Source organism: Scaptodrosophila lebanonensis, unplaced genomic scaffold (genome assembly GCF_003285725.1).
Source record: "Scaptodrosophila lebanonensis strain 11010-0011.00,11010-0021.00 unplaced genomic scaffold, SlebRS2 tig00000118-arrow-arrow-pilon, whole genome shotgun sequence".
Classification (NCBI taxonomy): Eukaryota; Metazoa; Arthropoda; class Insecta; order Diptera; family Drosophilidae; genus Scaptodrosophila; species Scaptodrosophila lebanonensis.
In genome coordinates this window covers 508,874-534,910 of record NW_022060578.1, presented here as the reverse complement: position 1 = coordinate 534,910, position 26,037 = coordinate 508,874, and the positions used below count along the sequence as shown (strand labels likewise).

At 40.5% G+C, this 26,037-nt stretch overlaps 1 protein-coding gene across 1 annotated transcript; it reads left to right on the top strand.

Moving 5' to 3' along the window:
* The first annotated feature begins 7,363 nt into the window (after positions 1-7,363).
* LOC115628552 lies at positions 7,364-14,591 on the top strand. Its single transcript, XM_030524714.1, has 2 exons — positions 7,364-7,884; positions 13,358-14,591. The coding sequence occupies exons 1-2, from the start codon at positions 7,803-7,805 to the stop codon at positions 14,368-14,370; spliced, it is 1,095 nt and encodes a 364-aa protein (XP_030380574.1). The 5' UTR covers positions 7,364-7,802; the 3' UTR covers positions 14,371-14,591.
* Positions 14,592-26,037: the final 11,446 nt, after the last annotated feature.

The following is a 26,037-nucleotide window of genomic DNA, read 5'->3' as shown; positions in this document are numbered from 1 at the left end:
CCGGCTGATTTACGAAAACTCTGGAATTTTAAACTCAAATTCTCAAAACTCAAATTACCAATTACAGTCCGTTGGTGCTTATACTCGTATATGCTTGAAAATGTGAAATTATATCTACAAGTGTAACCTTTGCTCATACTCTGCCAGCAGTTATTGTTGTATCTGTTTTAGCTACAGTCCACATAAGCATAGACCCTATCTTACTGAAAGCAAAAATGGAATGGAATGCTGAATGAGAGCGGACACAAGTCTTAAATACCGTAAACCCAATAAATAAAATATATTTGATGAATTTATTTTTTTTTTTAATTAAATGAATAAATTGAAGTAAAAGCACATACATACTATACTTTAAAGTTCATATATCCATGTAAACCTTTTTCAGGGTTGATAATTTATGATTAAACTTGACTTTAAGACAAATACTCGAAATATAACTTTTTGGTATTGGTGTAAAAATACAACTTTTGAGTAGTTCACTTGATGTTTGTGAGTTTTATTATTGTAGCTCAGTCTTGGCTTGCCAAATTTACGATATTTAAAGGTTTTTAATTGTTCAATTCGATGCAGGTTCAAGGGCTTATTCTCGACTTGTCGGTAGGTAACATACACGTACAAGTATTGCGCAAAATGGTTAGCTGTTATCATTTGGTTAAGTTATTGTATTAAATTTAATTTGGCAACCTGTAAATTACATATAAATCACGAGGCGCTAACTTCAATCCAGATTAAGGAATGCTTCCTAGAGAAGCAAATATACAAAAGTATATGGATTTCGCAATAAAGCATACAAAAGTCATTAGTAGGACGTTGCAAGGGAAGAGGATGAAGAAAAACTTTTCAAAGGCAAATAAATTTAACAATTTCTGAGAAATCGTTGCTACCTGGCGCCTCATCGGCCCAGGCGGGTAAAACCCAAAAACTATCAATCGCAATCGCCGGGTCGGCCAGACTGCTCGGCAGTCCAGGACTATGCAGCATGCGCCGGCAATTAGAGTAAGCAGACTGAAAGTAATTAGTGTTTGAGACTGGGCTAAACGGCAAATGAAAGACTGTCTCTGTCCCTATCACGTCTAGAATACACAACGCACTTGTTCTCGATCAGGTAGAGGTAGTATAGTATAGTGCAGCATTATGTTGCGGTCTGCATTGCAATTTAGCGTCGAAGATGCACAGGGAGAAGCAGAGGTACTGGCACCTCTTCGGCCTGTTGATTTTGTGAAGTCTTATTAGGTAACAAAAATCACTGCACATGCTAATTTTTTGCTCGACGCTGATAAATAAAAATATCAATTACAATTTGCCTGAGCTGGTGTGTAATGCTTCCGGCTTGTTGCTAGCAGTTAAAGCTGGTAAGACGAAACCAATTAAGAAAACAAAGTCAGGCTAAGAAAAAACCCAGCTGAAACTCAGAACAGAAGCCAAATCAATAACCGCATTTCTTGTTCATTCCAGACGAGAGATAAGCGAAGAATTTTCGGTAACTCTAGCTGGGAGCCCAAACCGAAAAAAACTGTTGATTTCCATGCAGACGATCGAGTTACGCCGACACGTATACAAACCTTTTTTGACAAGTTTCGGCAAACCTGCTGATGAATATTATCCTTGAACTTGCAGCTTGACAAAAACAAATATAATAAAATAGAGGGCTTCAAAGCTTTGCTGTGCCCGTTGCCGTTGCCGTACCTTGCAAAAGATGAGCGCATGTGCGACCTGCGGCCGATTCTCGGTCTGGCATAGGCAGACGGCCAGACAGATATACAGACAGTCAGTCAGACAGACAAACAGGTTAGCCGGCTGTTGGACCACAGCCAAGCAATACACATACATACATATATACACACCCGTACAACAGCCCTAAGACGGAAAAAGCGAAAGTCATCCTTCAAAAATTACTCCGCGCAGAAGCAGCAAAAACGCGAGATAGCACATCTGCTGAGAAGTGTTTAGGAGACTTCGGCGCTGCTCTGATCTTGGCCACTCGTTTGCCAGCATTAACATTAACCCTAACCCTATTAGTGTTCGTTTGTGGAGCTCTGCCTCATTTCGAAGGGTTCCATTTGTGCCGCCTAAGAAGGCATGATCATGCGAAATTCGAATGTTTTCCTAGAAATTCTCTTTATTGTTCCTAGGCTTCTTCTCTTCTTCTTCTCTCTTTGCCTTTGCCGCCACATTTATGAACTCAGTTTAGCGCTCTCTATCTATCAGGGCATATTTATTCTGTGAATCACCATAACACTTAATAACACGTAGAGTAAAGTTTCATCGTTACAAACTTAATGCCCAGATAACTGGATAACTAAAATTCTTACATCTACACGTATTTAATACCATAGGAAAACACAACCATTATTCCATTATGTATGTAAGTCTATACAAAACAGCGACAAAATTACGTTCAGCTCGTTATTCTTATGCGATATACAAAAATCGTATTCCTGCCCCCTTTATATTATAATAAAAAAAAATTATTATATGATTTCAAAGCTTTTTCAAATATTTTAGTTTTATTCACGACACAAGATTGCTTTGTATTTAGCTTTTTATGAATTCAGTTAATTTTATTTATGCAAATTTAAGCCAAAAATAACAAAAATAAAGTAGAGTCAATCTTGGAAGTATTATATTATTAGAGCGTAAAGATTAAAATGATTTTATTCATCTATTGGGATAGCTTTAAAATTTAGGTTCGGCCATCGGACTTGCACTTCGTATTTGAGATTTGAGGCTTAGTTTTAGAGATAAGTTTTTCCATCACTGAAGGATTTTTGTACTGAGACAGATAAAGGATCGCAGAAGCATATATTCATTCCAAATTCAATCTGATGATCTGTCGGAGCAGGGTACGCCAAATAGCCACAGAAACAATTGGTTTCGGAATAAAATAAATAAACTCTATTTAAATAAGGTTGAAAGATCAATGTACACATGTGTGTGATGTGTATTCAGATGACATACGAGTACATCCGTACCACAAAAATGGTCAAGGGTATACAATCGTTAACAACAAATGTGACGAAAAGATCTTTTGTCGTCCTATATTTCATCCTAAGAACAAGTATGAGCATAATGAGTTGCATTATGTAAATTCACGACTTTAGTGTAGTTTGATTGTATTTTTTTAGGTGGCAAGCCGGGAGTATTAAAAGTGTTGGTTTAGGAACTCATTTTATGGTCCAGATAAACATATCCGTGCTTGTGCGGTCGATCGATCTGGGCAAGTGATTTAGAGCCATTTAGAAACTTTAGGTACAAGTACATGTAATTTTTACTCATTATTTTCGAAATCTATGTACATACATACATATGGACGAGTATGTAGTAAATGTAATCATGTAAAAATAAACATGTGGAATTTACGGAAACAATAAGCTATTTCTTTATACTTCTTTCTACTATCGCGCATGCAATAGGGCTTACAAAATAACGGCAAGAGTGTTTTTGGGTGCAGGGTAATCCACTGCCAGGTTTGTCATTCAAGCCTGGTTTTTAACCTGCGTAGTATACAACACGATTTTCATATTTCAGGTGTTTTTGTTACCAGCATAGATGACAGGAACTTATGTATGTTTTTTATTAAAATTGTTGGAAACGAAGAAAATATACTATTCGTAATAATTTATTGTGGCACGCACTAGTTGTTGTTAGTTTGAGGAATTTGAAAAACAACACCCACATGGGCGTTTCTCGCGTTTAACGTCCACCCAATCAGGCATGCTTTTGTTAATAAAATTATTCAAATGTCAAGATAATAACTTTTAAAACAATTGAAACCAAAGAAATATAAACAGCTGTGTGTGTGTGAGACTTTTGAATGGTGATCCCTCACAGGTGCCATTAGTTATCTGTGGCATCGGCAAATTAAAAATTCAAACATGTTCTAAAGCACAAGCCTTCGATCAGAAGATGATTAAATACTCATTCATGAAATGCAAATTGTAGTGACTAGACATGCTGCTGGGTAGCAACTGGCAGACCAGCTTCTTAATAATGACCTCGAAGACTGAACATTAAAGCGTTAAACATTTGAAGAGCTCATTTTGTTTGTGGGACGTGGAGCGAACTTGTTTAATTAAATTTAAGATCTGTCGTACGTCTTTGCTGTGTCCATATACATTTCCAGAGGAATCTTCTATGCTGCTGATGCTGATGGTGATGGTGATGATGATGCCATTTCAAGTCTTTAATCTAAAAATGCGTCTGCGTTTTATTTCATTACATGCCGCTCGTAAATTAAAACCGCAAACAGCGCACGTTCCAATCTGCATATGTATTCATGTCTGTATACAAATGAATGTACATATGTATGCATGTATATACTTATGGTATGTACGTATGTATGTATATCCGAAACACGCATGACTTGTTGCATGTGCAGTCGAACCGAAGCGTCAGGGACTAGCCACTGCTACTTATCACGAGTGGCCAAAGTTATGGCGATTGTGTCGCCATCGACTCGACTCGTGCAGCATTGACTGCTGGCGCTGCCCCTTCCTTTGAGGCATAGCTCGTTTGCACGGGCAAAATGTTAATGAATTGCAGACAGGTTTGTTTTTGTCGGGTTGCCTGGTTGTCGGGTTGTCGGGTTGTCGAGGAGTCGGATGGCCGAGTAGTCGGTAGTCGAGTAGCCGGGTAGCCGGCTAGCCGGCTATTGGGGTTGTCAAGGTGCCACACAAAGCGCCGGCTGGACCTGCCTTTCCCTGGAATCCTGCAAATGCAGTGCAGAATTGCCGCTTGTCACTTCATTTGCATATTTGTGTGTGCTATGCGGATTTGTGTACGTATGGCTGTGAGCTTGGGTGGACGCCCCACGCTAGGTGTTTGATGGCGGTCGAATTGAATTGACTGGGCGCATTGAGAGCTCCACCTGCTACATGCACACTCGTTCGAGTATGTATTCGTACGAGTATTTGCTGATCATTGTAATGACGCTAATGCCAAGCGCATCGTCTTCACAAACATCACACATGACGCATTTGCCACCAACTGCGAGTGTGCACGCAGAAAACAAAAAGTAAAATTGTTTCCTAGACACGCTGTCAGTGGCAGCGACACCACCACCTCTGAGCAAATCGAAGCCGCGTGGGCTGCCTGTGTGGCACAGCTGCGCGCATTTTAGACAGTGTGTGTGTGTGTGTGTGTGCGTATGGTGTGAGCTCCCCATCGGCCCCATTGGCGATGAGCCACCGCCAACGCAATGGGTAATCAAACCCCACTCTGGCAGGCATTCAGTGTGGTTGTGAATTTGTGAGGCTGTGTGGCTGTATGGCTGTATGGCTGCATGACTGGCTGGCCGTGGCTGGCGTCAGCGGTGCGTCCTCTGCAGTTGCTACACGGCTACACTTCACTTCACTGCACTTCAGTTTGGTTCTTCTTGCGAACGCTTATGCATGCATCTTGATAAAAATTAAAAGCCGCCATTCCCAGCGCCAGAGATTTATGCAAATAGCACAAACACACGGCCAGGCTGTTGATGCTGTTGTTGCTGTTGGTGCTGCTCCTGCCGTCCCTGTCTTGGGCTCTGTTGCAGAACTACACATACATACATCTCTACAGCAGGCCGGAGCAAAGAGGAAGTGACCATTTGTGTTGAATTCCACATGGCAGCGTTAAAACAGTCTGCAGGCGGTTCCATGTGGCAACAGCCTCTGCCATAGCACACAGACTCATTATAATTCAGTTCACACTAAGCACACAATGAGCGCCCGCATTATTGCAATGGTCGGTGGATCGGTAGGGCTACTGGTTACCCGATTGGTGTCAAACCCGGTCGGTGGGGCCCACAAAAATCCGCACAATCGAATCTTTTTTAAGAATGCCGCCAATTGCATGTGAAATTCATTTCACTTGCGTAGCACACCTCAAAATAACAACAGCAGCATCGACTACCCAACAACTGATACAAAGTCAGCAGCCACAACTCGTTTGCATATGGCATCGTCATCATCAAAATCATCATCATCCTCATCATCCTCATCCCCAATGTAATCATCATCAGTAGCTGCAGACCAGCTCGACCACGTTGCCATGTTCTGCCTTCAAGCCGTATGCAAGAGCATAAAGAGCAAAGCAACTGCAACGGCAACAGCAACCACAAAAAATCAGAGGAAAATATGACACAACTGGCGCCGCCACATACTACACATACGTGTATAGAGCTAAAGCGGCTCGCATATATCCGCGTACCGCCATTCCCCGCCCAGCCCAGCACCAAGATCATGGCTCGTTGTTTGCATGGCCCCAAGTGTTTCTGCTGCATCAGCCAAAGAGGCAGACCGACTATGCGTTTGGGGAATGCATGCCTTCTTTCCATGCTCTTCCTTTTCTCCCACTGCGCTGCTCTCTGCCTCTTTCTCGATAGTATTCTCCCCACTCTTCCTCCCGTTGTCCGTTGAAATTGAATTGAGTGCGCCTCACACATACAATACGAGTATGAATGTACGTGTATGTTGTAGGTTGAAGTCCACGCCAAAGACATGAAAAGAGTGCGGGCGCGGTGGCTGGGTGATTGTCAGCGAGCATCTGTGACAAAGGATGCCATGAAAAAGTGGAAAAAACACCACATTTGGACAGACGTACCCACCGACGACAGTGCATCGATTCAATTCAATTTCATTTTCCCAATGGAGAACAAGGCTGAAACCGACTGGTCTTGGCCATTGTGGCTTTCAGATGCATACATACATACTTGTATGTACATATGTATATACATTTGGTTTATACCCGTACCCCAAACACTTACAAACATTGAACAATTGATACTGGTGCATTATCCATGCCATACGCTGTAATAATATGTAATGTATGTTTTGGACCAAGTGGTAAAATCTGATCTGAAGCGCCTCAGTGGAATTCATATATTCCCAACAATATTTATCAAAATAACGCCATGCGTTTAATAAACATACATACATACATATATACATATATATATGTATGTATGTATTTATGTATATGTGGAATATCTGCAATCGGGGAAGACTGCGTTTCACTATTGCAAATGTTGATCTTATGCTCTGCAGAATTACTTTTAAAGGTAGATAGTCGTGCAAACATATTTGTGAGCACAATCTCTGGTTCTTATTCATTCATAAAAATCCACTTCAAAACATACAAATAGACCAAGCCAATCGAACATGTTGGACGCCCACACAAGCAACAAAACACACACATATGTATATCGATAACCATGCACATGCAGGCATACGCATGGCAACTTGTCAATTTTACAGATGTTCGGCAGCTCTCGAGCCACTGTGCAACCAAGTTCGACCGCGTGTTGTTTTTAGCATGATGCTGGTTGCGAACAGAACTGAAATTCAGTCAGAATTGGACTGTGTTGCTCGTCGGACGTGTTTAATGAGGACGTAGTGGAAGAGTGTACCGGGAATATATGAAAGACAAGTGAGAGGACAATGTCTGCCTATTTATATATAGTACATGTGTATGTAAAAAGCTATTGAATAATTAAAAAGAAATTAATGTTCAAATAATAACAAAATTCAGAGCGCGCCACAATAAAAGAGTGACAAATAATAATAATAAAAATAAAACACGTCCAGCGTACTACAGCACTTAGCTTAAAAAAGCCCAAAAGCCGAACCGTGGTGTTATGTTGTACGCATAGATACAACTAAAAACAAATAGATATCTTATCAATTTTCCATGTGAGAATATAATTACCATTTACCGGGTACAAATCAAGTCATTTAACATACTTCAACAAAAGGCGTTCGGGAGAGTTTTGTGGATTACGCGTTGCTCTAGTCAAGGAGTTGGATTAATTGTAGCCCGCCACTATTATGGCCTCCGTGAGCGTCCCCAATGCAGACTCACTTTACATGCAACTAAATGCAGCTGAGCTCCAAGCTATAAACATGAAAGGTAAGTCTCCTCTCAGGAACTCCACAGTGTTGGCACTGCAATTGGATCCCATTTTTGCGGTCTATCACAGTTTACCAGAACCTGCCTACCAAATAACGACAATGTAATCGAGTGCCACCTGTTGGCTTTCGTCGGGTTTGTCATCAGGCATACACGAAAATATAAAATTTATTTGCCTGCATTTAAATAAATTGGCGCATTGACTTCTTAAATTACGGCCAAAAAAGTGAACACTTAACAAAATATTTGCTTAATAAAACGTGTCTGACAATTTGATTGAATAAAAATGCAAAATATCGGCTTCGAATTTCGGTTATGAGTTTTTTGCTGTTTATTGGAATTTCTGTAGTTCAGTAATACTCAGATCTTTTGCAAAGGGAAACAAAGCTTTATGATCAAACGGCAGTTGCTTTCACTAGTTTTCATCGCTGATTGGGGGAAAATAATAAAGTTGTTTAATATGATGGAATCGCCACCATTTCCCTCGATTTGTTCAGATACATATGTATGTACATATCAAATATTTTTGTGATTATTTGCCTGCCACATAAATACATCCACACATAATTTACTAGACTATAGTTATTTTATTTGGGATTTAAGCAGCACCAATGTGGTGATACCGTTTGAGAAGAAAAAACAGATGTAAAAATTTGTTAAATTGCGGCTAAATAATGCGCGGGTGTTGCTCTTCCACAAATTATGAGGCATATATGTATGTATATAGTACATACATACAAATATGTATTTGAATAGAGCTTTTGGCTTGTTGTATTGGATTGTCGTTTATTCAAGTTTGTACGTGTATGTTTAGAAAAGATGTGCGGCAAATATTGTACACTTTTCTGTATACATTTGTACACACATATAGTACATACTTGTATGTATTTGATCAGTTGTTTCCGCATGGTATGCGCAGTTCTCTGCAAAAGTGGGGAAGTAGTGTTTAGCTTAACTGTTTCATTCGTACTACCAAGATACGCTGGAGTTAGGTTACGGGAAACAGTTTAGTTTGGTGACTCAAGCCTGAGGGCTTCACTTTCTGTGTTATATAAATCAGACGGGCAGACAGACGGATGGGCAGACGAATGGAGAAACGCCCACGCCTTACCCATCGAATGAACTATTCAGCTCCCAAAAGGCAGAGGGGCGGCTAGAAGCGCTATTATCCTTACACACACATATACATGCGTACATATGGAAATACTCGTATATAGCGAACAGTTGCATTTCAAAAACAAGGTTAATGGCACCACTAAGCAAATAAACCACGATACAGCTGCTAACATGTTGTTTTTATTGGGGGCAGCAGCAGAGCCAGCAACAGCAGCAACGGCAGCAGCAGCGCTTGTTACAATTTGCCATTTCTACTTGATGGCAAAACTCGTAATAAATCTCTGAAATTGAAACGTTAACAAATAGGAACGTATGGCAGGCAAGCTCGGACGACTAGAAAAAGTCCAGCTGTGCACGAACTTCAAATGAAAAATTGTATAAATTAGAGCCAACTGATGACAACAGATTTTTATGGTCGCACATGCCGGCACCAACACGCACACGCACCCGCACCCGCGCCCACCCAGTTCAGGTTCAGAAGGCCGGATCCGACCGTGCAATTCGCAGTAGCGGGCCGCAGCAGCCGCAGCAGCCACAGCAGCCGCTTCATCATAAAAAGGAGCAATCGCATCGGAGTGATGGTTGCTGTGAAATATGTGGCAAAAAAAGAGACACAGACAGCGCCAACTATTTGTCGCCACTTAGTTGGGGCCAAGGCATTCCGGCATTCAGGCAGCCCGGCAGCCCAGCAGCCCAGCAGCCCGTCAGCCCGGCGCCCGTCCTGGCACAAGGCTCGAATGGCGTGACGCTTGTGTCAAACACCCACTTAGCCGCAAGTGCGCCTGTCCGTCCCACAGAGACAACGATGGCAATGTCGCCAGACATATTGGCAATTTGTGCGTTGTGTGCGTGTGTGTCAACAATATGAGAGATAGATAGATAGATATACATATACAAGTATGTAGATAGATAGGTAGATATACACATACATACACACATACGTACAACTACAGCAGCAGTGCTCAAAATTTATGGCCGCAGATAGCAAAATCAGCCACAGTCATCCAGGGTGTGTCGAAAGCGTCAAAGTTGTACTTGTACTCCACTTGGTGTTGTTCTCTGTCTGTCCGTACTGTTGGAAAACAATGTCATCAGCCGTCTGTACCCGTATACACATGTACGAAAGTTATACTCGAGTGCATGTATTATACAAATACATTATCGAGCGGGCAGACCTCCTTGGCTACTGCCGCCGATTTTGTGTTTTGATGCCACAGACTGTCGGCTAGTCTGCCCAATTGCTTGGCATACTCGAATGTACACACTCTTACTACATGTACTATATCTACCATAGTATTATGTACGTGTATGTTGTTCTGGCATCGGTCTTTGCATTTGGCATTGGACAATATTCTTTTTCAGCATTTCAGCGTTTGTTTTCATTTGCTCCCGACCACTTGGCGCCACGTCCATTTTGATGCCATTTGCTAGACATGCCGTATACTTTTTAAGTAACTTTAAATAAATAACTCCGAGTTCACACACAGCTCTTTGTCCAATACAATAATGAAGAGATAGTAGTTGCTAAATCCGGCGAATCGAGTGAAATTGTACTTCTTCATCCATCTCCCATTTGTATCACATTTTTGAATCGCGTTGTTTGCCATTCGCTGGGTGCCATTTGGCTACGAAATCTGTTCTTGGTGGTTCGACCTGACTGTCGCGCTTCATCTACCCTGCCCCGCTGCACCCGTCTGAGCTCAGGCCCGCCGTCACATACATCTTCGGAGCTGCTGGGATCCGGGTGTATTGTTGATTGCCAGCCACTGGCAAGAAGACTCTCCGTCCGCTTAGGGTATGGTTTGGACTGCGAATATTTGTCTCTGTTGCTTTTGGCGCCATCTGCTCCAATAAAATTTAATGCAAACTGTTTATGCCAAGCAGCACATCGTCCTTGGTAGTTGGGATGTGACACCATGAAGCCCATCTACTGGCGGCTACAGAGAAGTTGCCTCACTAAAAAGAGCATGTCTAGATGATATTATCAAGATATTGAACTGGTTTTCAAATTCTCACTGTTCTACCCTTTGTGGAGAATGGGAGAAATGCTGATTTGTTACATACAAGTAATGTAGATTATAATGCTGAGTACATAGCTAGTGGTATTGCGTATGAACAAAATATACCACGTTTAACGAACAAAAAGTATACTGTTTATTTCTCTATTAGTTGCACGAATTGACGTGTACTGCTCATATTGATATTTTCAATTTAATGCCACATTTCGTTATCGTGCCTTCCCGAGACATTCACGGTGGTCATTAAATATACGCACATCGGACTCAAAACCAGACGGCGTTACACGTTTTTTTTTTCATTAAACGGATGGACCCTTTCCCGGCTTTCTTCCTTCTGGCTGATATGCTAATTAATTATTGGACAGTTGTTCGCCATGTGCTCGGTATGGTAATTTGCAAGCAGCGAAATTAAATTTTAATTTTGTTCACTTGGCAAGCAATGTGGAACACAAGTGAAGCAAATATGATCCGCAGAAGCCAAACTGAACGAACTGAGGCCAAACCTCGTGCTCCACTGCAGTGCTCCATTTGTGCTCCGGTGTTTCATTCATAAAAATAACTCGTCATTTTACTACGACACACGCTTGATGCCCCCTCAGTCTTCGCCACCATCCCAGCACATAATGTGTTTATAATTTATGGGTATGTGAGTGTCTGTTTGAGCCAGTCATGTACTGATAAGCGGCCGCTTCCCACACACGCCACGGCTTTAGTCTCGGGATGGACTTTCTGGCAAATGCCGCCATTGACTGACTGACTGACTGATAACCTTTGCTTGACTTTCAGCGCGAGTGGGGCTTTTCAGCTGTCTCAGGGAAGCTGTGTGCATCTTTTTAGCAGTTCGTTAGCTGATTTCAATTCTGTGTCATTCAGTTTTGGACAAAACGGCTAATATCAGCCAAATGGATACGAATTTTCGCATCAAAGTAATGGGAAGTGATTCCTGAGGCACAGGCCAAGCGAATGTGTGTAAAAAACAGGACCTTTTTGGGATTTCTTTTAAGCGGATTGGTAATGGTAATCGCTAATAGCCATTAGTAGAAGACTTAACTTCTAAAACTACTAATAGATACATGTCGTATGAGATTCGTAGGTCATTGCATCAGGTAGATGCATGAACGGGAATAGGATTCCCCAATCTAATAGCAATATCTTGGAAGGGACCCTACTCGTACAAAGCGTTTCCTTTGATAAGTACGATGGATTTAGGGGTTGCAGCTGTACCCAAGTCATGGCTCTGTATCACATGCGCGAGCACCTTAAAATTTATGGTCTGGGCCCCTCACGGCACTTCGGGAACACACAGGTGCTTTGGACAATACGGCGGTGGCGACACTAACAATGCTAACGACGTTAAAGCAAACATTTGTCTAAATATAACGGCGGCTGCTCAACGGCTACGAATATTTGAACAGCCTGATTCGTTGCTGCAATATCAGCCACTTGCTCTAAATTCTGTTGTTAATTTTTTTTTGCTATTTGTCTAACTAAAATTAGCTATGATAACAAGATATTGTGCTTATAAATAGTTGAGTCAACATTCAAAAGTCTGTCTGGTGGGATAAGCGAACATGTGAGCTCCACTCTGTTTACGGCGCTTAGCATTTTTGTGAAATGAAATATTGGATATGATAGACAGAGCTTACTTTCTTTGCTTATTTTCATAATGTCCTCAGTCCGGTACATTTGTGTAAACATTTAACACGACTTTATTGTTCCCAAGCATATCTACCCAGTGAAGGGCAGGGCTTTTGGCTGTTGAGCTGGAGATGCCTGCATTTGCAAAATAAATATAGAAAACTCAAAAATGTCAATTTTAATTACCATGTCGTTATAAACAAAAAGGTTTTTTTGTACCGATCGTTCCCATGGCAGCTATTCGATATAGTGAGTCGATTGTGATGAAGCTCCATGAAATGCTTCCTGATGTGAATATGCGAGAAGAGTAATCAACAAAAGTGCATTAAACCAAAATTAAATAAATTATAAATGCGTCAGGAGTAAGGGGGTAGTGTCAGGAGTAGGGGGAGTAACCGCAGCTGGTGCGTTGGTTTTTGTCGTAAGCATCTAAGCCTGACAAGTTGTTGAACAGATAAAGGCTAGACTCTTAGGCACGTTCATCAAAAACGGGGATTTTATTGTGAGTAACCGACGTCAGAGCCAGCGCGTATACTATTATGCAAAACCAAATCAAACACCTAGCCTCAATGGCAACCGGTTCCCCATCATACAGATTGACGGCATTGGTATACTCGTAGATGTTGTAGATCCACACGTGCTGCGAACTTTGAGCAATTTCACTAACATTGATCAACTTTTTTTCGATTATCTATTTTTAGATTCGCCCAACTCAAATGACCGTGATGCGGGCTTCTGCTCTGCCAGCTCGGAAAGCGAAGGCGGCGACGACTTGGCGCTTGAGCATTCACACATCGGCAGTGCCAATGTGGGGCCGGCGGAAGACTACCACACCACAACCAAAATGGTCGAAGTAAAGCCACTGGCGCTAATGAGAAATAAGCGCAAGAGCACGGAGCCTTCGAAAGTCGTGGAGTCCTCGGCCTCAATCAGTTCAATCATCAGCTGTACGGCAGCTGCTGTTGCAACGGGGCCGCTCAAGAAGCGCATTCGGTATACCTCCTCGGCCGACTCGGCAGTGGTGTTGACGCCGCCTGCCATGGCCTCGCCCTCGCCATCGCCCAGTAGAGATGGACTTATGTGGGATCCTAGTCAAGTGCTGCCGCACGAAGGCATGCCACACCCGGCACATGTCTTCGTCCGGCATCCCGGCGTAACCACGCTGCACCGCGACCTCACAGTCCAATTGCAGCAACAGGTGCAGCAGGAGCCGCTTGCTCTGGTGCTTAGAAAGCCACAATCCACTGAAAACGGGCTCCCGCACTCGAACAGCGTCCAGCACAGCCCCAAGAAACCCGCACAGAACAAGAAATTACGGCGCTCTACGACCGAATCCCCTTTGGACTTGCATGAGGAAGGCGATTCGAGCAAGGGGAACTCCAGTAATGGTCTGCTACGACCACAGCAGCGCAACTACAAAAACATGACGCGGGAGCGACGGATTGAAGCCAATGCACGGGAGCGTACCCGCGTCCACACCATCTCGGCAGCCTACGAGACGCTGCGACGTTCCGTGCCCGCCTATGCCAGCTCCCAGAAGCTGTCCAAGCTATCCGTGCTGCGAGTCGCCTGTTCTTACATACTTACATTGAGCCGCATGGCCGGCGAGGACTACAGTGCTGACCAGTCGGAGCCGACGATTGCCGAATGCATCGAGGCGGTCACCTCCACCATACAAACCGAGGGCAAGATCAAACGTAAAAAGGATGAGTAGTATTGCCTTACACGAGATACTCAAATTCCAATATTCTGAAGTGATGTTGGGTGCTGTTGTTGTTGGAATTGGAGTTGGAGTTGGATTTGGATTTGCAACATAGCTTTACAAGTTTTCAAAGCGTCTTTGGTAGATTTATTTGCTTTATTTTTTACAAAGGGGAATCAATTATGCGCATTGATATAAGTATGTTATACAATATACGAGTATGTAAAAACAAATAGTTCTATACTACTATATACTATATACTATACACATGTACTATAGATATTTTAGATCCTAAAAATAAAAACGATGTGATCTTAATTTAAACTCAATTTTAATGAAAAGCAAAATTAATTGATGGCAAAGCCCATATTTTTGGCCAAAGTACAAATTTGTAGTAAAATAAATGGAAAACAATATCCTTGCAATTTTTATGAATGAAAAGACAATAATTGAATCAAATTGAAGACATGACAAATAATACAAATGGACAATAATTTCTAATAATTCAGGCACACAAATACCACAAAACACTGTAAATAAAATATGTACAAACCTAATACTATCTAAATACTACATATACATACAAGTACTACTATATTAATATCTAATTCACTTTCTGAGTTACCTTCTCTGTCAATACTTACTATAACTATTGCTTGGTAAACAAAAACTATGGTAGCTTATGCTTAATTTATAATCTCATTGTTTTTAGCTCAGTAAGTTTAAGTGCCATAAAATCAGTAAGAAAATACAAAACTGACTACTTACTATATGTATGTACACTTCAAGAGAAATATTAGTCTTTCATTGCCTCCAACCAGTATTCCATTACTCATCTAGGTACGCACGCACTCCGGTTGCGAGTATCCGAGAACGGAGTACATATACTCGTAAATCGTACAATCGACGACGTACTCGCACATTTCTATTTGGTTAATTCAATCTTATCAGTATCAGGCCGCAACAGACCATTTGGCTAAAATTTAACAGGTGTGCCTGCAAAGCGTCAGTCAAGCGCCGGTTCACATGAACCCAGTCCCAGAGTTCTCAATATTTTTTATCTGTCACATAAATGTACGCTCTGGTATACGAGTAGGGGAGTAGGTATACTACTTATAAGTATGTATGTATGTATGTATGTATATTTGTCAGCTAATCTAGTCAGGCACAAAGTGCTATGATGGTTGTCACATTTTCAGGCTTTCAGAGTGCGAGTGAACCAAAAATGCGTGTGGCATGGCGTCTGTTTTATTTTAGAGGTATACTCGTACTCGTATATGCAAACGACTGACGCGACTTTGTAGGCAAATAGAGATGTTGGGCGTCCATCTATTTGACCTAGTGCAATAGCCAGTTTAAATTACATCAGCTTGCATTCAATGGAGAACTGGTTAATTGCTATAGATACTTGTACATATGAATGTATGCATACCCAGACTCGTAAATACTATACACGTATAGTATAAGGTACTTCGAGCTTGCGACAGGTGTGAGCGCTACACCAAGAACCCGAGCAGGGAGCATACACTATGAAATAGTTCCTTTCAGACCACCAAATAAAGTTACCATAATCGATTATGTATACATATCTGGATTCGATTTCATTTCACATTTCAGCAACGACTCTTAGCCCCCTTGTCGTTGTTGTTGTTGTTGATCGCAGAAAAATAAAGTGACGAAGAAAACAAGTGAAATGCTCATATTTATTTGCAATTCATGGCTTCAATGATTCAGCGTTTTGTCAGTAGAATCATGGCACAAAGCGCTGTAGGTCAATGGGTGTTATCTATCGAACTGTGGCAGCCGTAAGACTAGATGATTTGCAAATCGAACGCGAATAACATAATATTCGACAGTATTTGAAGCATAGTACATACCAGATTTTAATATAAGGATTGCAACGCATTGCCGAAATCTTCCTCGCGTGCTGCTACGTAGTTAACGCAGCTTGGAACCGGCCAGATGTCTCGATTAGCTTTTCATTTAAATTAATCTAAGTCCGAGCTTGTGCTGATGTAATTGTTGCACTTGATTACGGTACTCGGCACTGAGCGCTTACTAAATTATTAAATTATTTATAATTCACATTTATTTTCTCAATGAACTTGTCTCTTGGTGGATTATGGGGCAACACCCGTTGCCGTAGTTCTTGGGCCAGTACCCGTACTGCCGTAAAATGCAAAACTTTGAATTTTTATTAACTACAATTTACATTATTCATGAATTATGCAGTATGAGTAAACAGCATAAATTAATATAAGTTAATAAATGTACATGGGCGATTTGTACTATATTTGTCTGCCATAGCAAAATGTTATTTTTGCTAAATTTGCAAAGTGCCGAGTTCGTTGAACTTAAACCCGTACCTGTTGGCAACTGGTCGGCTTGTAAAACAATTGCCAGGTGGAATAACCAGTCGCTAGCGGGTAGATCAAAATTCAGAATTTATGCTAGTTGAGGCATGCTCAAGATCATTTTATTTAATTTGTAATTGCATTCAAATAAAATCGACTCAGAATCGATACCATAATGAGTGCGAATTGGCATTTCCGTGCTAGGCGCCATGAAGTGTTAACCGGTTGATAGCTTTCTGCCGCAAGACTCTCAGCTAAGCCGGCTACGGACATCATCTGATTCTCCTTACATTGGCATTCACATACATAACCGAAAAATGCATAGAAAGTGTGGACACCTAAGGATAACAGCTCGGTAATTGTACCGTACCATTCCGTAACATTCTCTTGTGGTAAGCAATTGATGGACATCCTGCCAGGTAAGCTTTGGCTTAAAATATAATAACATATTTTGCTCTCTTCAACAAATTGGTCGAAAACTACTTGTTAAAAATAAACTTTGAATAAGGTAAGGGCGTGATTTAAATAAGGCGAAGAAAGGTATCTTCTAAAATAGAGCACACTTTTTGCTTATAATTACAACTAAAATCGGAAATTGTTATAGTCCGACTCCTTAGGTCAATTGTTGTTTGTTTGCAGGCCAGTTAAGCACAGATTAACAGCGCAAAGTAAGCAGTAGTAAGCAGTAACGACTGAAGACGTAACAAAAATAAATTGAAAACATTTTTTAAAAGTCCCAACACGTACCCAAAGGGTATATTAGTTTTGTGCGAGTGTAAATGAAACACACAGAAGGAGGCGTGGCAGACCCCGCAAAGTATATATATTCTTGATCCGTCTGTCCGTCTGTCTGTCTGTCTGTCTGTCTGTCTGTCTGTCTGTATGAACGCAAGGATCTCAGAAAGTATAAGAGCTACAATAACCAAACTTGGTATCCAGATTGTCCTGAGCCCGAGAAAGGACGAGTGTGTTCATTTTCCCCACTTCACCCCCCCCCCCCCCCCCCCCCCTATTCGCGATTTTCTATAACTCCCATAGTCACATCCAGTTAGTGATTATATACCCGTATTATGATAAGTTGATTAGAAAGAAAGTTATAGCCATATAACCAGGCCCAAGCTGTGTCCGCAGGTGTATTTGTTGCTGCTTTGACATACTTATGTAATGAACGATTCTGATGTAAATCTATGTATGGACTATTTTATATTTGATTAATTAATTAAGTAAATTAATTAAATTTTTTAAAAAATTTTTGTGTGGTGGTACAGGGTATTTAAGAATTGAGCTTGCTCGACTTAACATTCCTTTCTTGTTTTTTTTTTAATTTTTACACTCTTCTCACCGCTACAGAATTTCGTCAATACTGTCTACATTTCGAAAGTTACATAAGCCGTACTTTCATCCAAATCGGTCATTCCTAAGGAAAGTTATAAATGAAACAATTTCACTTCAGTACTATACCCACAAACTGCAGCATCAAGGTCGCTCTTCTTCTTCTCTTTGCTTCTGCCAGTGGCGCAGGGTATTTCACTGTTGGGCTTGCTCGGCTGTAGCGTTCTCTCTTGTTCACTTTGCACAAACCTAATATGCATACACTTGCTCCTTTCAGGTACAGATTATAAATGACACACGGGAAGTAAGGAACCAAAATCGGGAAGGGTAACGGGGACGATTAAGAGGTTGACAAGGACAGAATTTTTTAATAATCTAAGTTCAGAGGAGAGAAAGCGACTGTATCGAACGGAGGTACATTTACCACTTGGAGAAGGTGGTGTTTTGACTTTGTAATACTTTGTACGGATGTACAGAATGTATGTGTGGAATATTTAATCAAATGTTTTTAATATTACAAAAACATTTTTGATCGATTTTACCTCCTTAAATGAATGTAAAACTGCATATTTTAATAGGAAATGTGTCTATGCGAGTCTATGGAAGTTATGGAAAATTAGTAATTCCAGGGGGGTGGAGTAAATCTGTGAAATAAACATTTTCTGCGTATTTATATGAGCCACCTTGGAGTAAAAATTTGGTGTCTCTATCTCTGAGATTCAGTTGCACATACGGACGGACAGACCGGCCAAGATCAACTCGTCTTATACTTTGTGGGGTCTGCCACGCCTGTTTAATTATTCACCTTAAGCAACTCTAATATACTCTTGACCATTTCATGTACAGAGTATAAAAATTGAGTCAGCAACCGCTGCTTAGGTGCAGAATCAAATTTGTATTTGATAAACAATTTAGTTCCTGATTCCAGATCCATAGCAGGATACTTTGTCAACTTCTGCAATTTAATAAAAATTTAATAAAACCAGAGAGAACGCTACAGTCGAGTTAGTCTAGCAGTGAAATACCCTGTACTCTCCACTGTATCAGAAAAATAACACAAACTCGTCCTTTCTCGGACTTAGGAGAAGAATATATGTACTTTATGGGGTCTGCCACGCCTCCTTCTGTGTGTTACATACATTCGCACAAAACTAGGGTACCCTTTCACCCTTTGGGTACAGGGTGTAATGACCGATGTACATTCGCGAGAACCAACAGGAGCACGACACTTTTAGCCACACATGTGTTATAGGGTTAATTAGGAGATGAACAAAATAAAAGAGTGCGAGCGCGGGGCACAAACAACAAAAAAGCAGAGTAAAAAGAAATCAACTGTACACAGCCGAGCGGCGCTGAGCCAAAGCTCTAGCATAAATTTGGGAGAGCGAAGAAAGGCAACACAAGAGAAATCAACGCGTTGCAATCAAACTGTTGATGGACAGACATCTAAGAAGTCAGCAGAAATAGACTATAAACAGTTCGCTTCGGCTCAGTTCGGCTCGACTCGGCTCGGCTCGGTTAGCGTACTCCTTTACGCCATAGCAAATATTTGGAATTATGTGCATTCATAACACTCCGATCGTTTTGTCTTTGCTGTAAGCGCACGTATAAAATTATATTCAAAAACAAAATAATTGATGAATTCATCAAAAGATCATCAAAAATTAATGAAATAAATTTTGCGAACGCATTTAAAATGCAGCCCAACTAATTTATATTCCGACAACGCAGCGAATGGCATAAAAGGCGAAGAGCTCGCGAATTGAAAACGAGAAGCGAGGCAAAGAAGCAACTGAACCGCTTGAACTGCCAACTGTCTGACCATTTGCCGCAGCCAGCCAATATTAATAAGATTTATTTTCAGGTTCAAAAGTTTTTCAGGCACATGGGCCGGGACATGCATAGGCGCAGGCGCAGGCGCAGACGAAGGCTGGCCAGAAGGTATTCGTCGTCGTCGTGCAAAGCGGCGGCGGCGTCTTCGAATCGTGAAATGAAAACAAACGGCACCAACTTTATATTATTCGTTGGCAGCAACTGAAATTCTTAGCACAAGCCATTGCCACACTGCCAGACATTAGCAGTTGTCCGAGGTATACAGATTGGAAGCCAAAACTAAGGCGCCTTTTAATACATTCTCATGTATGTATGTCGCGAATTGACTTCCATTCACTCACAGTCGGAGCAATCATAGGAATCGGACAATATGCTCCTGCTTATTGTCTTCTAATATCTGCACTGTTCTAAAGAAATACTTGGAGCTGCACCTGTGACAGGAGGCGGGGGCTTCCATTTAGCATCACTTTGGTGCGAGTGGGTGCGAGTGGGTGCGGGGAAGGCCGCAGAGTATCAGCTTCGCATCACATGTTGAAGATCAACAGGCGTGCTTTTTTCATTATGAATATACGAGTATAGTATGGATGTTTGTATGTGTGTATGTACACACATTCTATATGTGTTCAGTCCAAAAGATATAATTCAGCGGCCAGCTGTAGCCGTTGATTTGCTAATTGGCCAACAAATTTACCACCCATTTAAATGAATCGGATAAAAATAGAAGGCGCATTTAATAGCACTACTAGATCGTGTATGAAACCAGACCAAAATATAACACGTTGCTAATTAATATTTGATTATTAAGCTGACATGTTTGTAGATCCGAAATTGAGGTGACAATCTGATGTGCGTGTGCCCTCACGTAGAAAAAGTAAGAAAACAAAAGCATTTTAATTAAGAAAGTGTGCATTGTCAAAATCCTTCTCAAAATTGAGATTCTGATTAATATTTGATTATAGTATTTAATTAATACTATCTTTGGATGTCGGATGAATTACTAAAATAGTGTAACCAAATTAATACAGAGTACTCTCTATTTTAGCTTCCGCACTAGGGATAGTTTAGAAAACTTGAAATTGAAGGTGGTTTTAATGACTAATGCACACTAATGTCATTGTTAAGTATAAATTCCTATCCGTAGAGCATTAAGTGGTCTTTATAGATCACATGTGATTTGAATGTCGGCGATTCGCTTTATCCTACCAAGTAAGCGAAATGCAAATTTCGTTCCCCAATGTTCTCACACCTGATACTGTCATAAGCGCGTACAATTTTGATTAACGCTTTACGTGCGCAAAATTTTCAAGTTCATTGCAACCTATCGTGGTCGAAATTGTGGGTGCGCCCAAATATGTACCATCATTAGTGCTTTAAAAACAATTACCACTTTATTTAATAATAGTATATACATATGTATGTATGTATGTATGCATTCTTGTGCAGGTAATTGTAATGTAGGATCAACCTATCCAAAGATCGCATCTGCAGACGAAGCAAACAGCTGGCTTTCCTCAGCCAAGTGCAAATTATTTATATGTCTATGCTATTGCTTAGGCCTATAGTAGTTAGGGCAAGGACGTTCTAGACAGCAGCGGGGCAGGAAAACCCAGTGCGTTGGGCCCTCAATGTATTGTACGAAGCGTCGGCGCCCAGTTTTCAACGCACAAATGAAATTCTTTAAATAACTACCAGCAAACACTGCGGAATTGTATAAATCTGAGCTATTTAAAAAGCTATTTTCTATTTGGTGAAATGAATAAATAATAAAGCCTTAAAATTTACTTTTTACATTTTTGACTCGACAGGCACCACAGAATGCATTTAATATATATTTCTGATCAGGATGACAACACGACTGGACTTGGACAAGTATTTTCGTCAATTCAAACGTCCATCTGTTAATAGGAGCACAAATTTTTGTCGGAGAGAATGGAAGCCAGAGTCACAAAACGTTTTATACAGTTTCTACTAAGATATATAAATGTAAATAAGCCTCCACTCCTTTCTTGATGTAAATGTAAATGTTATGATTCATGATAATATTGCCCAAATATTGCATTCTAATGTATGCGATTGCAATTTTCATAAACGCAGACAAAGATACTCGTCGTATTACATTGCTTTTACACTCTGATACAAAGAGTAAACGGGTTTGCTAGTTTAGTGCGAGTCTACTTGTATATGTTACATATGTATCATATGTATAAGAGAAGGCGCACTCTATCAACTATATATATACTATATACTCGCGATTCCAATCTTAGTCATAGTAAATACTAATACCATTATTGTTCGGTCAATGTGAAATTAGGTTCGAGAACAAGGCGTTTGTCGAAGGAAGAAAGTTAGCCAGTTTAGTCAAACGATGATTGACAGTTTATGAAAATGCTTAGCGCAAAATACTTATCATGACTCAGATACCACAGTCATTTATAGACAGTATCCAAATGTACATACTACTTATATATGTATGTGTGTATGTATAATTTGGAAATTTATGCTGCATTGATCTCAAATCTAAGATGTGACCCTCGGTGCTTTGGGCTAAGCAGTCTATGTGTGCGGGTATATCGTATATAGCGATATTAATAGGCGGCGCTTCCAAATGCCGGCCAGTGTTCAATTAGCACGTAATTGTCTATAATTTACAGGTCGCTTGTCTCTGGCGTTGTTGTTGTTTAATGTGCGTAATTGACGCAGCAGACGGGAATTTAAATTGCCACAGAGGTGGCGCATGCGCGCAGTCGCACCAACGCACACCCAGCCCTAGTCGCAGTCGGAGCCGGAGCCACAGCTCGAGCCGCAACCACAGACGTGTCGCCAACATTGTGGTTGTTGTTGCATTCGCCGGCATCGTCATTGTATGTTGCTGTCAAGTCATTATGGCCATGGGTAAATGTCACCAGGCGCCAATATTTTGCATTCAAATTGCATTTATAAGACTTTCCAGGCAAACTATTATACGAGTAATTCAGGCCACACAACCAGACGCTAACTCTGTCCGATAAACCGTTAGTTGGGCTTTGAAGAAAATATGGTTACTTACAAGTATAACCAAAACGTTCTCCCACCTCGTATGCGATCCAGTCTAGATATTATACTCTTATGCTATTAATATTAATTAACGGGGCAAAAATGAAGAGTTTCAGTCCTGATGGACGGACTATTGAATGCTCCATGAAACCTATCGGATTTATATATACCTGATATAATTGGAGAAATTGCAAAATTTGTTGTCTTGCCCTAAAAAGGAAACTTTCGAGTTTGCGCATCTAGTTTTTATCCTTTGCGTTCATGGCATAAAACATTTATTAAGTTGTTTTTATGACTCTCTTCGAGCAAAGTTGTTGACGCCTAAATATTTTAATAATTCGACTATATAGTATGTTCGAGCATCGTGAGAGAATTTCAAGCATCTAAATCGTTTCATAATATGGCAGCCAGACTTGATTTGATTTCCCACAGACACGCAACGCACCGAAATTTAGTAATGAAAACGGCTTGTTCGGCTTGGTTGAAACCTGATCCCCTTATTTAAATAAATTGAATGGCAAAACATTGTTAGTTGCATTCAAAACCCATTAAACCTTTCAAATACGTGATGGTAGGTCTAACAATGATTCCTACTATGTACTAAGTTTTTGCTAAATGAACACGAGCAGATTTGTTCTCTAAGATAGATGCTTACTACATATGTAATATATTTGGGATTCGACGAGTTAAGAAGAATGTGCTGTTTGCTTTATGTCGTACAAGTTAAAGTTGATCCAAAATATATGTTTTGGTAGTGATCCCTCTATCCGATTGCATTCTCAACGAAAAGGCCTTAAATCTTAAAAACAAACATTTCAGGAAGCTAATAAGTGTAACCATCCTTTAAGTCCAATAGGAATCCAAACAGCTATTCGCAGCTACAAATACTCAGTACTGTGCAAAATATACCATATATTCTGTATAATCTGCTAGAAAAGAGAGACTGCGAGAGACATCATGACTTTAATAATAAATACATTACAAATATATATAAATAAATATATTTTAAAAATTATATTAATTAAATTACTTTATTTAATTAAATACAAATTATTCAATGCATACATACAAAAGTGGAGACATGTTCATGTACAGCTTTACACCAGAATCGTGTCTCTGTGTGTGTTTATATGCAGGTATGTACAAAGTTGAACGAAAGCAGCAACAATACCAGCTGCGGCCAGAGCTTCGGCAGAGATTATGTTTATGGCTATAACTTCCTTCAGAATTGCCCTATCATGATAAATACGGACACATAATCACAAACTGGATGTAATTGCCAAATTTAAGTATGATGTGAGTTATGGAAAATCACTAATAGCGAGGGAGTGGGGGTGTATCAGAATAAAAGAAACAAACTTGACCTGCCTAGGGCTTAGGGGAACCTGGATACCAAGTTTGGTCATTCCAGCTCTTGTACCTTCTGAGATCCTTGCTCTCATACAGACGGACATGGCTATATCGACTCGGCTTGTCACCCTGATGAATAATATACATATATACTTTTGGGGGTCTGCCACGCCTCCTTCTGTGTGTTACATACATTCGCAAGAAACTAGTATACCCTTTTACCCTTTGGGTACAGGGTATAAAAAGGCACAGCTGAATTCGATGGATTGTAGGAAAGGTCCTCTTCACCATAGGTGACATACTAGTTGAGGCGGTGGTCACTGTCAAGTGCACTCAGTGGCCGAAGACGACGATGAATATGTAAAGAATAAGACATAGCCGTGAATGACGGCGACGTCTAGGCAGTGGCGCCGCATCACCAACAACTTCACGTCTGGTCGGCAATCGGTTTCGCTTAACCTGGTCGCCCCCGCCGATCAATGGGAACAGATACTTCCAATGCATACATATTGATGCGCAATCGTGGAAGAATGATAGCCACGCACCCCACGAATCTAAAATGTACTATTCATCCATTGTGGAGGGCGCCTATACTTGCTTATGAAGCTTACAAATTTCTACATTTCGGTGTCGGTGCTAAGCTTTTCTTTCTTTTAAACTACCATTCTTATAATATCTAAGCGCCTGTCCTTCGCACATATTTAAATCCCCAAAAGAATCAAGTTTCAAAAAGAAGAAACTAAGTTCATTTTATTCTGGAGTAGGAGATGCATCTGAATGCTTGAAGAACCTTGCTTTACATTCCTTTGCAATAAAACTGTCGCGATGAAACTAAGCCAAACATGAACTCATAGTTTGGTAATTATGGTTCTTACCCAGACATGCAGATTTAAATGGCATATACATAGACTCCACTTGCCATACTGATCTAGAACTGATATATACTTTGCTGGGTCTGTCACGCTTCCTTTCGTGTGTTACAAAACATACTTTCGCACGAAGCTAGTAAACCATTCTGTAGGGCTGCATTCGTATTGTTTGATTCAGAAAACATATTTTATCTGTTCTTCGGATATTTGTGTACTTTTACCAACATTTTAATTTCGACAATTAGTCCATTTCCGTGATAATAACTCAAAACAAAATCAGAACGTGTATTTTTTTTACGTATTATTATTATTTTTTATTTTATGTCGACAAACACAAGCTGTGTACAACGGTATGATAAAGCCTTATAAGCTAAAAAAGCCTAAATAGGATAAATCTAAATAAATTAAAATTATATCAAATACACGGCTCCGACTCGATTGGGGAATTTTATTTGCAACTCGACCAGCTATATGTGGTCAGAGATTCCGGAGAAGGCTGAAAAGAGATGCTAGAAGTACGATTTAAACTGGAGTTCTTCGTTTATTCATGACAGTATTGGTACAACACAATCTTGGTGCATATAGTATACATTTTTAAAGTTTATAGCATTGTGGAAATTAAAGTTGAAATACCTCACCACATGTTACACCATCTGACTACTAGTTTCTTGGTAATAGTCCTAAAATGTACGCACTTTTTCTGTTGCGAAAATTGGAATTAAGCTGGAGATTATATTTTTGGCAAAAGAAGCATCAGTTAAAAGGCTTAGAAATGAAATTCTAAGTATTGATCGGCTCTGTTTGTTATTTTGGAGGTTTGTCACGTTTTCGCTTGATTTTCACAAATCTGAACACGTCAGCTCTGCTTCAATCAAAATCCTTATCTCTCAGCTCAGAAGATGTGTAGC

Coding starts and splice junctions, on each gene's coding strand:
- LOC115628552 (XM_030524714.1), top strand. CDS start 7,803: ATGGCCTCCGTGAGCGTCCCCAATGCAGACTCACTTTACATGCAACTA. Junction 7,885..13,357: donor CCAAGCTATAAACATGAAAG/GTAAGTCTCCTC, acceptor ATCTATTTTTAG/ATTCGCCCAACTCAAATGAC.